This window comes from Labrus bergylta, chromosome 11, assembly GCF_963930695.1.
Source record: "Labrus bergylta chromosome 11, fLabBer1.1, whole genome shotgun sequence".
NCBI lineage: Eukaryota > Metazoa > Chordata > Actinopteri > Labriformes > Labridae > Labrus > Labrus bergylta.
Genome location: NC_089205.1, coordinates 30,595,830 through 30,608,329, shown reverse-complemented (window position 1 = coordinate 30,608,329; position 12,500 = coordinate 30,595,830). Strand labels below are relative to the sequence as shown.

The window sequence follows — 12,500 nt, the reverse complement described above, 5'->3', positions numbered from 1 at the left end:
GAAATCTTTAATTAAACAATCAGTAAACATGTTGAAAGCTGTTTTTCAGGCTGAAACTTGAATCCAGCAAACATCCCAGGATTCCTGCACAGACTGCAGGGGGCGGGGCCTGTGAGGGGGAGGCTGGGCGTGGTCTGTGTGCAGGTGGGCGTGGTCAGCAGGCAGAGCAGCTGTCAGAGTGAGAGCAGTGATCAGAGGAGAGCGAGCGGAGCACACAGTCAGAGCTGCTGTCTACCTGACATGGCCTGTTTGATGGCCGCTTGGTCCGTCCACAACCCGACCGTCACCAACTCCATCATCATGGTGAGTACTGGGACATACTGGGACATACTGGGACACACTGGGACACACTGAGACATACTGGGACATATACTGGGACCCACTGGGACTACTGGGACACACTGGGACACACTGGGACACACACTGGGACACACCGGGACATACTGTGACACACTGGGACACACTGGGACACACCGGGACATACTGTGACACACTGGGACATATACTGGGACACACTGAGATATAACGGGACACACTGGGACACACTGGGACACACCGGGACATACTGTGACACACTGGGACATATACTGGGACACACTGAGATATAACGGGACAAAGACTGAGACATACTTGGACACACTGGGACAAAGACTGGGACACAATGGAATATTCACTGGGATATACAGGGACATACACTGGGACACTCTGAGACATATACTGGCAGACACTTGGACACATACTGGGACATAGACTGGGACTTAAAGTTATTAAAGTTTTATTGGCGTCCTGAATCCTTATTTTGAAGGTTGAAAAACAGCAGTGTGGCGCTTTTATTTTGAAGGTGGACAAACAGCAGTGTGGTGCTTTTATTTTGAAGGTGGACAAACAGCAGTGTGGTGCTTTTATTTTGAAGGTGGACAAACAGCAGTGTGGTGCTTTTATTTTGAAGGTGGACAAACAGCAGTGTGGTGCTTTTATTTTGAAGGTGGACAAACAGCAGTGTGGTTGTGTGGGCAGCTGTGGCTCAGTCGATAGAGTCAGCCGTCTCTCAAATGGAAGGTTGGGGGTTCGATTCCCAGCTCCTGCAGCAACATGACTGACGAGTCCTTGGCTAGACCCTTAACCCTGAGCTGCTCTGCTGCTTCGTCGGCGGTGTATGAATGTGTGTAAATGAGAGAAGTTACTTCTGATGGTCACAATTTAAAGTAGCTCAGAGTTAGCATGCTAACAGTTTGTATTTATTGAACCTTAATCTCAGCTGCCGACAGTTTGTGATGTCACCTGTTACAACAAAAAGACAACCGGCCTCAATGAATGCTGGGAGAGGTTGGGGTGAAGGATCCCTGCAGAGAGTTCATCGTCTTCCTGGTGTTTTACCGTCCTCCTCACACAAGTCGATAACCTGAACCAGGTGCATTATGGGTGATTTGTGGATCAGATTGGTTTGTACGTCGAATTTGAACCCCCGTCCTTCAGGAGTCTCTCTGTGAGGAGGTTCCTGGTTTGAATCCCCGTCCTTCAGGAGTCTCTCTGTGTGGAGGTTCCTGGTTTGAATCCCCGTCCTTCAGGAGTCTCTCTGTGAGGAGGTTCCTGGTTTGAATCCCCGTCTGACAGGAGTCTCTCTGTGAGGAGGTTCCTGGTTTGATTCCTTCTGTCAGGAGTCTCTCTGTGAGGAGGTTCCTGGTTTGAATCCCCGTCCTTCAGGAGTCTCTCTGTGAGGAGGTTCCTGGTTTGAATCCCCGTCCTTCAGGAGTCTCTCTGTGTGGAGGTTCCTGGTTTGAATCCCCGTCCTTCAGGAGTCTCTCTGTGAGGAGGTTCCTGGTTTGAATCCCCGTCTGACAGGAGTCTCTCTGTGTGGAGGTTCCTGGTTTGAATCCCCGTCTGTCAGGAGTCTCTCTGTGAGGAGGTTCCTGGTTTGAATCCCCGTCCTTCAGGAGTCTCTCTGTGAGGAGGTTCCTGGTTTGAATCCCCGTCCTTCAGGAGTCTCTCTGTGAGGAGGTTCCTGGTTTGAATCCCCGTCCTTCAGGAGTCTCTCTGTGAGGAGGTTCCTGGTTTGAATCCCCGTCTGACAGGAGTCTCTCTGTGAGGAGGTTCCTGGTTTGAATCCCCGTCTGTCAGGAGTCTCTCTGTGAGGAGGTTCCTGGTTTGAATCCCCGTCCTTCAGGAGTCTCTCTGTGAGGAGGTTCCTGGTTTGAATCCCCGTCTGACAGGAGTCTCTCTGCGAGGAGGTTCCTGGTTTGAATCCCCGTCTGACGGGAGTCTCTCTGTGAGGAGGTTCCTGGTTTGAATCCCCGTCCTTCAGGAGTCTCTCTGTGAGGAGGTTCCTGGTTTGAATCCCCGTCCTTCAGGAGTCTCTCTGTGAGGAGGTTCCTGGTTTGAATCCCCGTCCTTCAGGAGTCTCTCTGTGAGGAGGTTCCTGGTTTGAATCCCCGTCCTTCAGGAGTCTCTCTGTGAGGAGGTTCCTGGTTTGAATCCCCGTCCTTCAGGAGTCTCTCTGTGAGGAGGTTCCTGGTTTGAATCCCCGTCCTTCAGGAGTCTTTCTGTGAGGAGGTTCCTGGTTTGAATCCCCGTCCTTCAGGAGTCTCTCTGTGAGGAGGTTCCTGATTTGAATCCCCGTCTGACAGGAGTCTCTCTGCGAGGAGGTTCCTGGTTTGAATCCCCGTCTGACAGGAGTCTCTCTGCGAGGAGGTTGGTGAACAGTCCAGAGTGTAACCCCGCCTCTCGCCCAGTGACCCCTGAGTGGGACGAGCGGTATAGATAAATGATGATCTATGAGCAAACATTGAGCTGAAAGTGAATCATCTACCTGACAATCTTTAGAGATCACACAACTCGACTGGTTGGGTCTGAGTTAAAGGGGTTCTGATGTCAGACTGAGCAGATCCTGAATGAACAAATGGAAATATCAAAAAAGGTTTCACTACACAAGAGGACGAGTGATCAGCGGAGGAGAGACGAGTCATGTTTGTGAAGGTGGAGGTGTTTCTGTGCTGAATCACAGCAGCAGTCTGCGGCCCCTTTGTCGGCTTTAAATCCTCTGTGACTAAGCTCTTCTCTGTCCGACAGTTACCTCCTCCTCCTCCTCCTCAGATTAGTGTCCATATGGAGGAGCAGGACGCTCACACGCTCATCAGTGCACCAACTCTAAAACTCAGGTACTAATATGCCCCGCCCTCTTTCTAAGATCTCTCCACACACATGTTTGTTTTGACGGCACCAGGAATAGCTCTATGTTGTCTGTGGGGTGGGCACTCTGGGACGCTGGAGCTCACTGTCCTGCCTTCCCGAGCTGTCGTGGGAGTAATTGGCCGAGGTGATAGGAGGTTCCCACTTGATGACCTCGGTGATGTCCCGGGGCCACGAGGGGCCGTGCGGTGGGTCGGTAGTATCAGCGAGCCTGGGTCTGTTGACGCTGGTTTGGTTGTGGTGGCGACTAATGGCCATGCGGTAGGTTATGTGACTCATCAGTAGGATATATGGGGCACGACTGGAGCGAGGGGTGGGGGGGGGGGGGTCTTCACTGAACACCTACCCTTCTCAGGTTTCTTGTGTTTATAACTAAGTCACCAAAAAGTAAACCAGATTTAAGTGTGTCCAGTTGATGAGCTCGGCCTGCAGCAGGGAGACAGACTGCGGTTCAAGAGGGCGCCACAGGAAGGAGTCCTAAAACCAGGAAGTAAGTTAGCATGTTAGCTCCATGGGGTCTAACGTCTAAAAGTCAACGGGGATTTTGAATGTGTTTGTGGTTAGACTCCTGAAATAAGGTCTGTGGTTAACACAAGCTGAAGAGATGTTGGTGTTTTGTTAGAGCACATAAACTACGTTAGGTAATACCTCCACTTGTGAAGTTTGAAGTTTTTACTCGTCTTTAAAAAGGCGGTTGCTAACAAGCGGCTAAATGTGACTACAGTGGTTGTCGGGGACATTAAAGGTCATCACGCCGGACACAGAGGGCGGGAACTCTCTCACTAGTCGGAGATGTCTCCTGTAGGTTTAATCTTTAGGTTAAGGTGAATATTATGTTAGTAAACTATTTATTAAGCTACGTGGATTAGTTTATCGGAGATCGTCTGAAGCATAACGCTAGTGACGTCACAATCATCCCACCGTGGTGTAGTTAGCTTTAGCATAACGTTAGCTTTTTACTTCTGTCGGCCGCATTAACTCTTGATCTTGAAACCAGGAACCATGTTAGAAACAGAAGTATCTGACGTGTATTTACATTTTATAGTTTGACTCATGTCCCATGGAGGAGGCGGAGCTTATGACCTGTACTGCAGCCAGTCAGCAGGGGGAGCTGTAAATGTCTTTTCATACTCAGTGAAAATCATCCATAACACCTCGGCCTCTGATCTGACCCTCAGAACACCAACGGGCCCCCAGACCTCATGTTGGACCCCAGGACGGTGTGCGTTTGTATGGACGAGGTGGTCAACAAACAGCGGGCGGGCAGCCAGCAGACACCGCTGCTGCAGGGACACCTGAAGAAGGTGGAAAACAACCTGACGGAGGCCCAGAGGTTCTCCTCTTTACCACGGAGACCGGCAGTCAACATCGAGTTCAAGGACGTGTCATACTCCGTCAGAGACAGCCCCTGGTGGAGGAAAAAAGGTACTGACACACAACTCGTACACAAACTGACAGCCTCACATAACGCCCCCTCTGGGTAATCAGAGCATGACGTGTTACACCGTGATGCGAGCGAGTGCCAGCGACAACATCAGCTGGTTTCCTCTGTTTATTATCAGTGTCAGAATGCACACACACACACACACACACACACACACACACACACACACACACACACACACACACACACACACAGGAAGTCAGACAATGACAGTAAGTTCTCCTGTGATCTTGTAGTTCTCCTGTGATCTTGTAGTTCTCATGTGATCTTGTAGTTCTCTTGTGATCTTGTAGTTCTCATGTGATCTTGTAGTTCTCCTGTGATCTTGTAGTTCTCCTGTGATCTTGTAGTTCTCATGTGATCTTGTAGTTCTCTTGTGATCTTGTAGTTCTCCTGTGATCTTGTAGTTCTCATGTGATCTTGTAGTTCTCCTGTGATCTTGTAGTTCTCTTGTGATCTTGTAGTTCTCCTGTGATCTTGTAGTTCTCATGTGATCTTGTAGTTCTCCTGTGATCTTGTAGTTCTCTTGTGATCTTGTAGTTCTCCTGTGATCTTGTAGTTCTCATGTGATCTTGTAGGTCTCATGTGATCTTGTAGTTCTCCTGTGATCTTGTAGGTCTCATGTGATCTTGTAGTTCTCCTGTGATCTTGTAGTTCTCCTGTGATCTTGTAGTTCTCCTGTGATCTTGACCCAGTGGGGCAGGGGGAGCACCGTCAGACGAAGCAAAACTGTGATGCTGACAGACATGGACTATGTGGAAATTGGCAGAGTTAGTGTTATAACGCCACATAGTGGTCATACAGGGTACTGTCAGAGAACTTCAGGTTAACACTTATCATTATGATTAGTTCTTCTTCACTTTATTTGAGTTTTGATTCGACATAAATGACAAACATTGTCTCATGGTTTCACTCGGCAACACGATCCAAACTTTATAGAAACATTCACAGAAACGCTGACAACCGACGACGACGAGGCGCCTAGCGGACCGAAAAACAAAACACAGGGAGGTTAAAAAGGTTTATGCAACCGTTTATTATTATCAGAGAGTGTGTGTGTGTGTGTGTGTGTGTGTGTGTGTGTGTGTGTGTGTGTGTGTGCTGGTTTACCAGCCTGTAATCTGTTAATCTCAGTCAGATTCGATGCTGTAAATAGCTGCAGGTCAGATTAGAAGCAGCTCCGTTGCTCACAGCCCAGAAAATCAAACCAAAACTACAGAATGAAGAAACCAAAGCTGATGATGTTTCTGCACTTTGTGACAGAAGACTGCCTGTCAGTCAGAGCGCAGGGCTTACTGCCCACTGCAAGTGACTCCACAGATTGTGGGGGTGGGGGGGGGGGGGGGGTTTCCTCTCAGTCTGCATCCTCTGCTGCTCATTTCTTCAGGAGATATTTTAGAGCTAACCTCAGCTAGCACTAGCTGGAATCTTATAGCTGCTCTCCAGGGGCTGAAGGATGCTGAAAGATGGCCGACTCGCAAAATTGGGAAAGTACTTACAGAAATGTCCACATGTAGAAAACAGTCTGAACGCCTATTCCTTTATACATTCCAGTTAACGTGAGCAGGGCGCAGCTGCACCTGCTAGTTGGCCCACCTTGTCTCTTCACATTAAGAACTATAACCCAAATAACTATAAATACACCTCATGCTGCGGCCTATGGGCCAAATAACGCCCATATTTTTTCGGGGGAATAGACGGTGGATCTGATGTGTGAACGCAAACAGACGATGTGTTTCTCCAGCCAGCCTCCTGTAGAAAGTCTGAGTATGCTGATGTGAGGTCGCAGCAGGACAGCGGGTAGAGGAAGGAATGACGTGCAGGAGTTTGTCTGCAGTTTGTGGTCATTCAAAAACAAAAAAATGATCCAATATTAGGTGTCTTGGACCCCATGTGATTGTGTAACCGCGCCTCTCACAAAATGACAGCTGCTGATTGGCTCCAGCCCCCCCACGACCCTGAACAGGAAAAGTGGTTTAGATGATGGATGGAGGTGTGACTTCTGTTTTTGTTGCCGTGGAAACAAACAGGTATAAATATACTGGAAATACAACAGTGGAGTGGCTTACCTCCGTCTGGTAGAGGAGTGGTCTCTGAAGTGTGTGTGGGAGAGGTCAAGGTGCAAAGGTGAGAAAAAAAGAGGAATGAATATGGTTTGTATTTCTAGAATCATGTAGAAGTTCAGAGTTCTGTTACCATGACGACCCTGCTGGAGACATTCAGAAAGGTTTAGTACCTGCTGGACCAGCGATGCTCGTACAGTAGAACAGTTAATATCCATACAACTCTACAATTCACTTAGCAGACTCTTTTCTCCAAAGCGACGTACATCAGAGAGTAAGAACAACACAAGCAAGGATCTAGAAAAAAGGGAACAATGTGAGTAAGAGCAAACGATCAGCTTTGAGTCTGATTGGACACACAGGGGCTGACAGGAAGTGACCAGAGGCAAAGCACAACATTGAGGGCAGTTCTTGAGAGCTCTAATCAGTATAGAAACCATCTTATAAGTCATCGTTATCAAACAAAAACCATCGTCATTACCATCATCATCATCAATAATATGGAGACCATCATCATTAAGTTAGTAGGTATTCATGAAAGAGCTGGGTCTTTAGCTTTTTCTTAAAGGTGCATACCTATTTGAAATCACAGCAACAACAGACAAAGGTTGCAGAAGTTGCAGAAGTTTCAGAGAAGATGTGGTGTGGACGTAGTGAACATTTATTCAACAGTTCATGACGTGATCTGTCGGTCAGTTTGAGTACTCAGAGTCCTGACGAGCGGAGGACAATGACGGAGCAGCTCAGTGTAAAGCTGCTGTTTTGTTGTGTTAAGTCTGTAATGAGATGCTGTCAGAGGGTTTAACTGCTCAGGTTTCTAAGAACTCTTTGTTGTGGTTCATGTGAGAGAACCTGAGTTTCAGTGAGAGCAGCTCACCTGCCCAGGTGTTACCCACACTCCTGAGGAAGAGGAGGAGGAGGAGGAGGAAGAAGAGGAGGAGGAAGAGAAGGAGGAGGAAGAGAAGGAGGAGGAGGAGGAGGAAGAGGAGGAGGAAGAGGAGGAGGAGGAAGAGAAGGAGGAGGAGGAGGAGGAAGAGGAGGAGGAAGAGGAGGAGGAGGAAGAGAAGGAGGAGGAGGAGGAGGAAGAGGAGGAGGAAGAGGAGGAGGAGGAGCAGGAGGAGGAGGAAGAGGAGGAAGAGGAGGAGGAGGAAGAGGAGGACGAGGAGGACGAGGAAGAGGAGGAGGATGAGGACGAGGAGGAGGAGGAGCAGGAGGAGGAAGAGGAGGAGGAGGAGGTGGAGGAGGAGGAAGAGGAGGACGAGGAGGAGGAAGAGGAGGAGGAGGACGACGAGGAAGAGGAGGAGCAGGAGGAGGAAGAGGAGGAGGAGGAGCAGGAGGAGGAAGAGGAGGAGGAGGAGGTGGAGGAGGAGGAAGAGGAGGACGAGGAGGAGGAGTAGGAAGAGGAGGAGGATGAGGAAGAGGAGGAGGAAGAGGAGGACGAGGAGGAGGAGGAAGAGGAGGAGGAGTAGGAAGAGGAGGAGGATGAGGAAGAGGAGGAGGAAGAGGAGAAAGAGGAGGACGAGGAGGACGAGGAAGAGGAGGAGGATGAGGACGTGGAGGAGGAGGAAGAGGAGGAGGAAGAGGAGAAGGAAGAGGAGGAGGAAGAGGAGGAAGAGAAGGAGGAAGAGGACGAGGAGAAGGAGGAAGAGGAGGAGGATGAGGAGTAGGAAGAGGTGGGCCAGGTGAGCTGCAGCTGTCAGGCACACCTGAAGATTCTGATGAACATGTCGTAAACGGTGAAGAGCAGGTCCTGATGCATCATGGGTAATCAGGGTAGCATGCAGCAGACTGTTAATGAGGTCACTGCAGGTCATCTTTCACTTCAGACCAATAAACGTTCCTTACCTGACAGGTAAGTAAACTGGAGGAGAGAAGCCAGAGCTAAAATAAACCCTGATCCGGATACTAAGCTTGATCCTCATCAGTCCCATATTCTGTGAGCTCTGATGACACTCAGACAGCAGCTGTGATCATCATCCCACACACACACACACACACACACACACACACACACACACATACAGACAGTGTAGTTCAGTGTGTAGTTCAGTGTGTATTAATGCAGTACAGCGTGTAGTTCAGTGTGTAGTTCAGTGTGTAGTTCAGTGTGTAGTTCAGTGTGTAGTTCAGTGTGTAGCACAGTTTGTGGTACATTGTGTAGTTCAGTGTGTGGTACAGTGTGTAATTCAGTTCGTAGTACAGTGTGTAGTACAGTGTGTAGTACAGTGTGTACTACGGTGTGCAGTACAGTGTGTTGTACAGTGTGCAGTACCGTGTGTAGTACAGTGTGCGGTACAGTGTGTGGTACAGTGTGCAGTACAGTGTGTAGTACAGTGTGTGGTACAGTGTGTGGTACAGTGTGCAGTACAGTGTGTGGTACAGTGTGTAGTACAGTGTGTAGTACAGTGTGCGGTACAGTGTGTGGTACAGTGTGCAGTACACTGTGTTGTGCAGTTTGCAGTACAGTGTGTGGTACAGTGTGCAGTACAGTGTGTAGTACAGTGTGCAGTACAGTGTGTGGTACAGTGTGCAGTACAGTGTGTAGTACAGTGTGCAGTACAGTGTGTGGTATATTGTTTAGTACAGGGTGTAGTACAGTGTGTGGTACATTGTTTTGTACAGTGTGCAGTACAGTGTGTAGTACAGTGTGGAGTACATTGTGTAGTGTGTAGTACAGTGTGTGGTACAGTGTGCAGTTCAGCTTGTGGTACAGTGTGTAGTTTGTGTAGTACAGTGTGTGGTACAGTGTGCAGTTCAGCTTGTGGTACAGTGTGTAGTTTGTGTAGTAGAGTGTGCAGTACAGTGTGTGGTACATTGTTTTGTACAGTGTGCAGTACAGTGTGTAGTACAGTGTGTAGTACATTGTGTAGTGTGTAGTACAGTGTGTGGTACAGTGTGCAGTTCAGCTTGTGGTACAGTGTGTAGTTTGTGTAGTACAGTGTGTGGTACAGTGTGTAGTTTGTGTAGTACAGTATGCGGTACAGTGTGTGGTACAGTGTGTAGTACAGTGTGTGTTATATTGTTTAGTACAGTGTGTAGTACAGTGTGCAGTACAGTGTGTAGTACAGTGTGTAGTATGTGTAGTACAGTGTGCGGTACAGTGTGTAGTAGAGTGTGCAGTACAGTGTGTGGTACAGTGTGTGATACAATGTGTAGTACAGTGTGTGTTATATTGTTTAGTACAGTGTGTAGTACAGTGTGCAGTACAGTGTGTAGTATGTGTAGTACAGTGTGCGGTACAGTGTGTAGTAGAGTGTGCAGTACAGTGTGCGATACAGTGTGTGGTACAGTGTGCGATACAGTGTGTAGTACAGTGTGCAGTACAGTGTGTTGTACAATGTGCAGTACAGTGTGTAGTACAGTGTGTTGTACAGTGTGTAGTACAGTCTGTAGTACAGTGTGCAGTACAGTGTGTAGTACAGTGTGTAGTACAGTGTGTAGTGTGTAGTACAGTGTGTGGTACAGTGTGTAGTACAGTGTGTAGTACAGTGTGTAGTGTGTAGTACAGTATGTAGTGTGTGGTACAGTGTGTAGTGTGTGGTACAGTGTGTAATACAGTGTGTGGTACAGTGTGTAGTGTGTAGTACAGTGTGTAGTGTGTGGTACAGTGTGTAATACAGTGTGTGGTACAGTGTGTAGTGTGTAGTAGAGTGTGTAGTAGAGTGTGTAGTAGAGTGTGTAGTACAGTGTGTGGTACAGTGTGCGATACAGTGTGTAGTACAGTGTGCAGTACAGTGTGTTGTACAATGTGCAGTACAGTGTGTAGTACAGTGTGTTGTACAGTGTGTAGTACAGTCTGTAGTACAGTGTGCAGTACAGTGTGTAGTACAGTGTGTAGTACAGTGTGTAGTACAGTGTGTAGTGTGTAGTACAGTGTGTAGTACAGTGTGTAGTACAGTGTGTAGTGTGTAGTACAGTGTGTAGTGTGTAGTAGAGTGTGTAGTACAGTGTGTGGTACAGTGTGTAGTGTGTAGTACAGTGTGTAGTACAGTGTGTAGTACAGTGTGTAGTGTGTAGTACAGTGTGTGGTACAGTGTGTAGTGTGTAGTGTGTAGTACAGTGTGTAGTACAGTGTGTAGTGCAGTGTGTAGTACAGTCTGTAGTACAGTGTGTAGTACAGTGTGTAGTACAGTGTGTAGTGTGTAGTACAGTGTGTAGTACAGTCTGTAGTACAGTGTGCAGTACAGTGTGTAGTACAGTGTGTAGTGTGTAGTACAGTGTGTGGTACAGTGTGTAGTGTGTAGTGTGTAGTACAGTGTGTAGTACAGTGTGTAGTACAGTGTGTAGTACAGTCTGTAGTACAGTGTGCAGTACAGTGTGTAGTACAGTGTGTAGTACAGTGTGTAGTGTGTAGTACAGTGTGTAGTACAGTCTGTAGTACAGTTTGCAGTACAGTGTGTAGTACAGTGTGTAGTGTGTAGTACAGTGTGTGGTACAGTGTGTAGTGTGTAGTGTGTAGTACAGTGTGTAGTACAGTATGTAGTACAGTGTGTAGTACAGTCTGTAGTACAGTGTGCAGTACAGTGTGTAGTACAGTGTGTAGTACAGTGTGTAGTGTGTAGTACAGTGTGTGGGACAGTGTGTGGTACAGTGTGTAGTGTGTAGTACAGTGTGTAGTACAGTGTGTAGTACAGTGTGTAGTACAGTCTGTAGTACAGTTTGCAGTACAGTGTGTAGTACAGTGTGTAGTACAGTGTGTAGTACAGTGTGCAGTACAGTGTGTAGTACAGTGTGTAGTACAGTGTGTAGTACAGTCTGTAGTACAGTGTGCAGTACAGTGTGTAGTACAGTGTGTAGTACAGTCTGTAGTACAGTTTGCAGTACAGTGTGTAGTACAGTCTGTAGTACAGTGTGTAGTACAGTGTGTTGTACAGTGTGTAGTACAGTCTGTAGTACAGTGTGCAGTACAGTGTGTAGTACAGTGTGTAGTACAGTGTGTAGTACAGTCTGTAGTACAGTTTGCAGTACAGTGTGTAGTACAGTGTGTAGTACAGTGTGTAGTACAGTGTGTAGTACAGTCTGTAGTACAGTGTGCAGTACAGTGTGTAGTACAGTGTGTAGTGTGTAGTACAGTGTGTAGTACAGTGTGTAGTACAGTCTGTAGTACAGTGTGTAGTACAGTGTGTAGTACAGTGTGTAGTGTGTAGTACAGTGTGTAGTACAGTGAGTGTTGTATTGGTGTGGTGGAGGTTACTGTCAGTCAGAGCTGATTACATCAGATTAAATCTGATAATCTTGTTAAACGGCGTTTAGGTTCCATCATCACATAAACAGCAACGGTTACTACAGGTCATTATCATCTTCATCATCATCTTCATCATCTTTCAGGTGTTCTCATGTACTCAGGTGGTCTCAGGTGTTCCAGGTTTTCTTTGGTGGGTTCAGGTGGTCTCAGGTGTTCTAGGGTTGGTTCAGGTGTTCTGTGGAGGGTTCAGGTGGTCTCAGTTGTTCTCAGGGGGTCTGTGGTTGGTTCAAGTGTTCTCAGTTGTTCTCAGGGGGTCTCTGATTGGTTCAGATGGTCTCAGGTGTTCTCATGGGGTCTCTGATTGGTTTAGGTCTTCTCAAATGTTCTGTGCAGGGTTCAGGTGGTCTCAGGTGTTCTCAGGGGGTCTCTGGTTGGTTCAGGTGGTCTCATGTATTCTCAGGTGGTCTGAGGTGTTCTCAGGTGTTCTCAGGGGGTTTCTGATGGGTTCAGGTCTTCTGAGGTGTTCTGTGCAGGGTTCAGGTGGTCTCAGGTGTTCTCAGGTGGTCTCATGTGGTCTCAGGTGTTCTCAGGGGGTCTCTGGTTGGTTCAGGTGGTCTCATGT

The 12,500-nt window shown here is 47.8% G+C and overlaps 1 protein-coding gene across 4 annotated transcripts in view; it reads left to right on the top strand.

Moving 5' to 3' along the window:
• Positions 1-12,500, top strand: part of abcg1 (ATP-binding cassette, sub-family G (WHITE), member 1) — a 27,398-nt gene that overhangs the window by 863 nt on the left and 14,035 nt on the right. For 2 of the 4 annotated variants that reach the window (XM_065959985.1, XM_065959987.1), the window contains exons 1-2: positions 1-303; positions 4,365-4,611. The exon at positions 1-303 is cut by the window's left edge and continues 863 nt beyond it. In XM_065959985.1, the coding sequence (XP_065816057.1) occupies positions 241-303; positions 4,365-4,611 (310 nt within the window). In that variant the 5' untranslated portion in view covers positions 1-240. Of the gene's footprint in view, positions 304-3,523; positions 3,677-4,364; positions 4,612-12,500 lie in introns of those variants that run through there. The other 2 variants (XM_065959986.1, XM_065959988.1) reach the window with 2 other exon arrangements.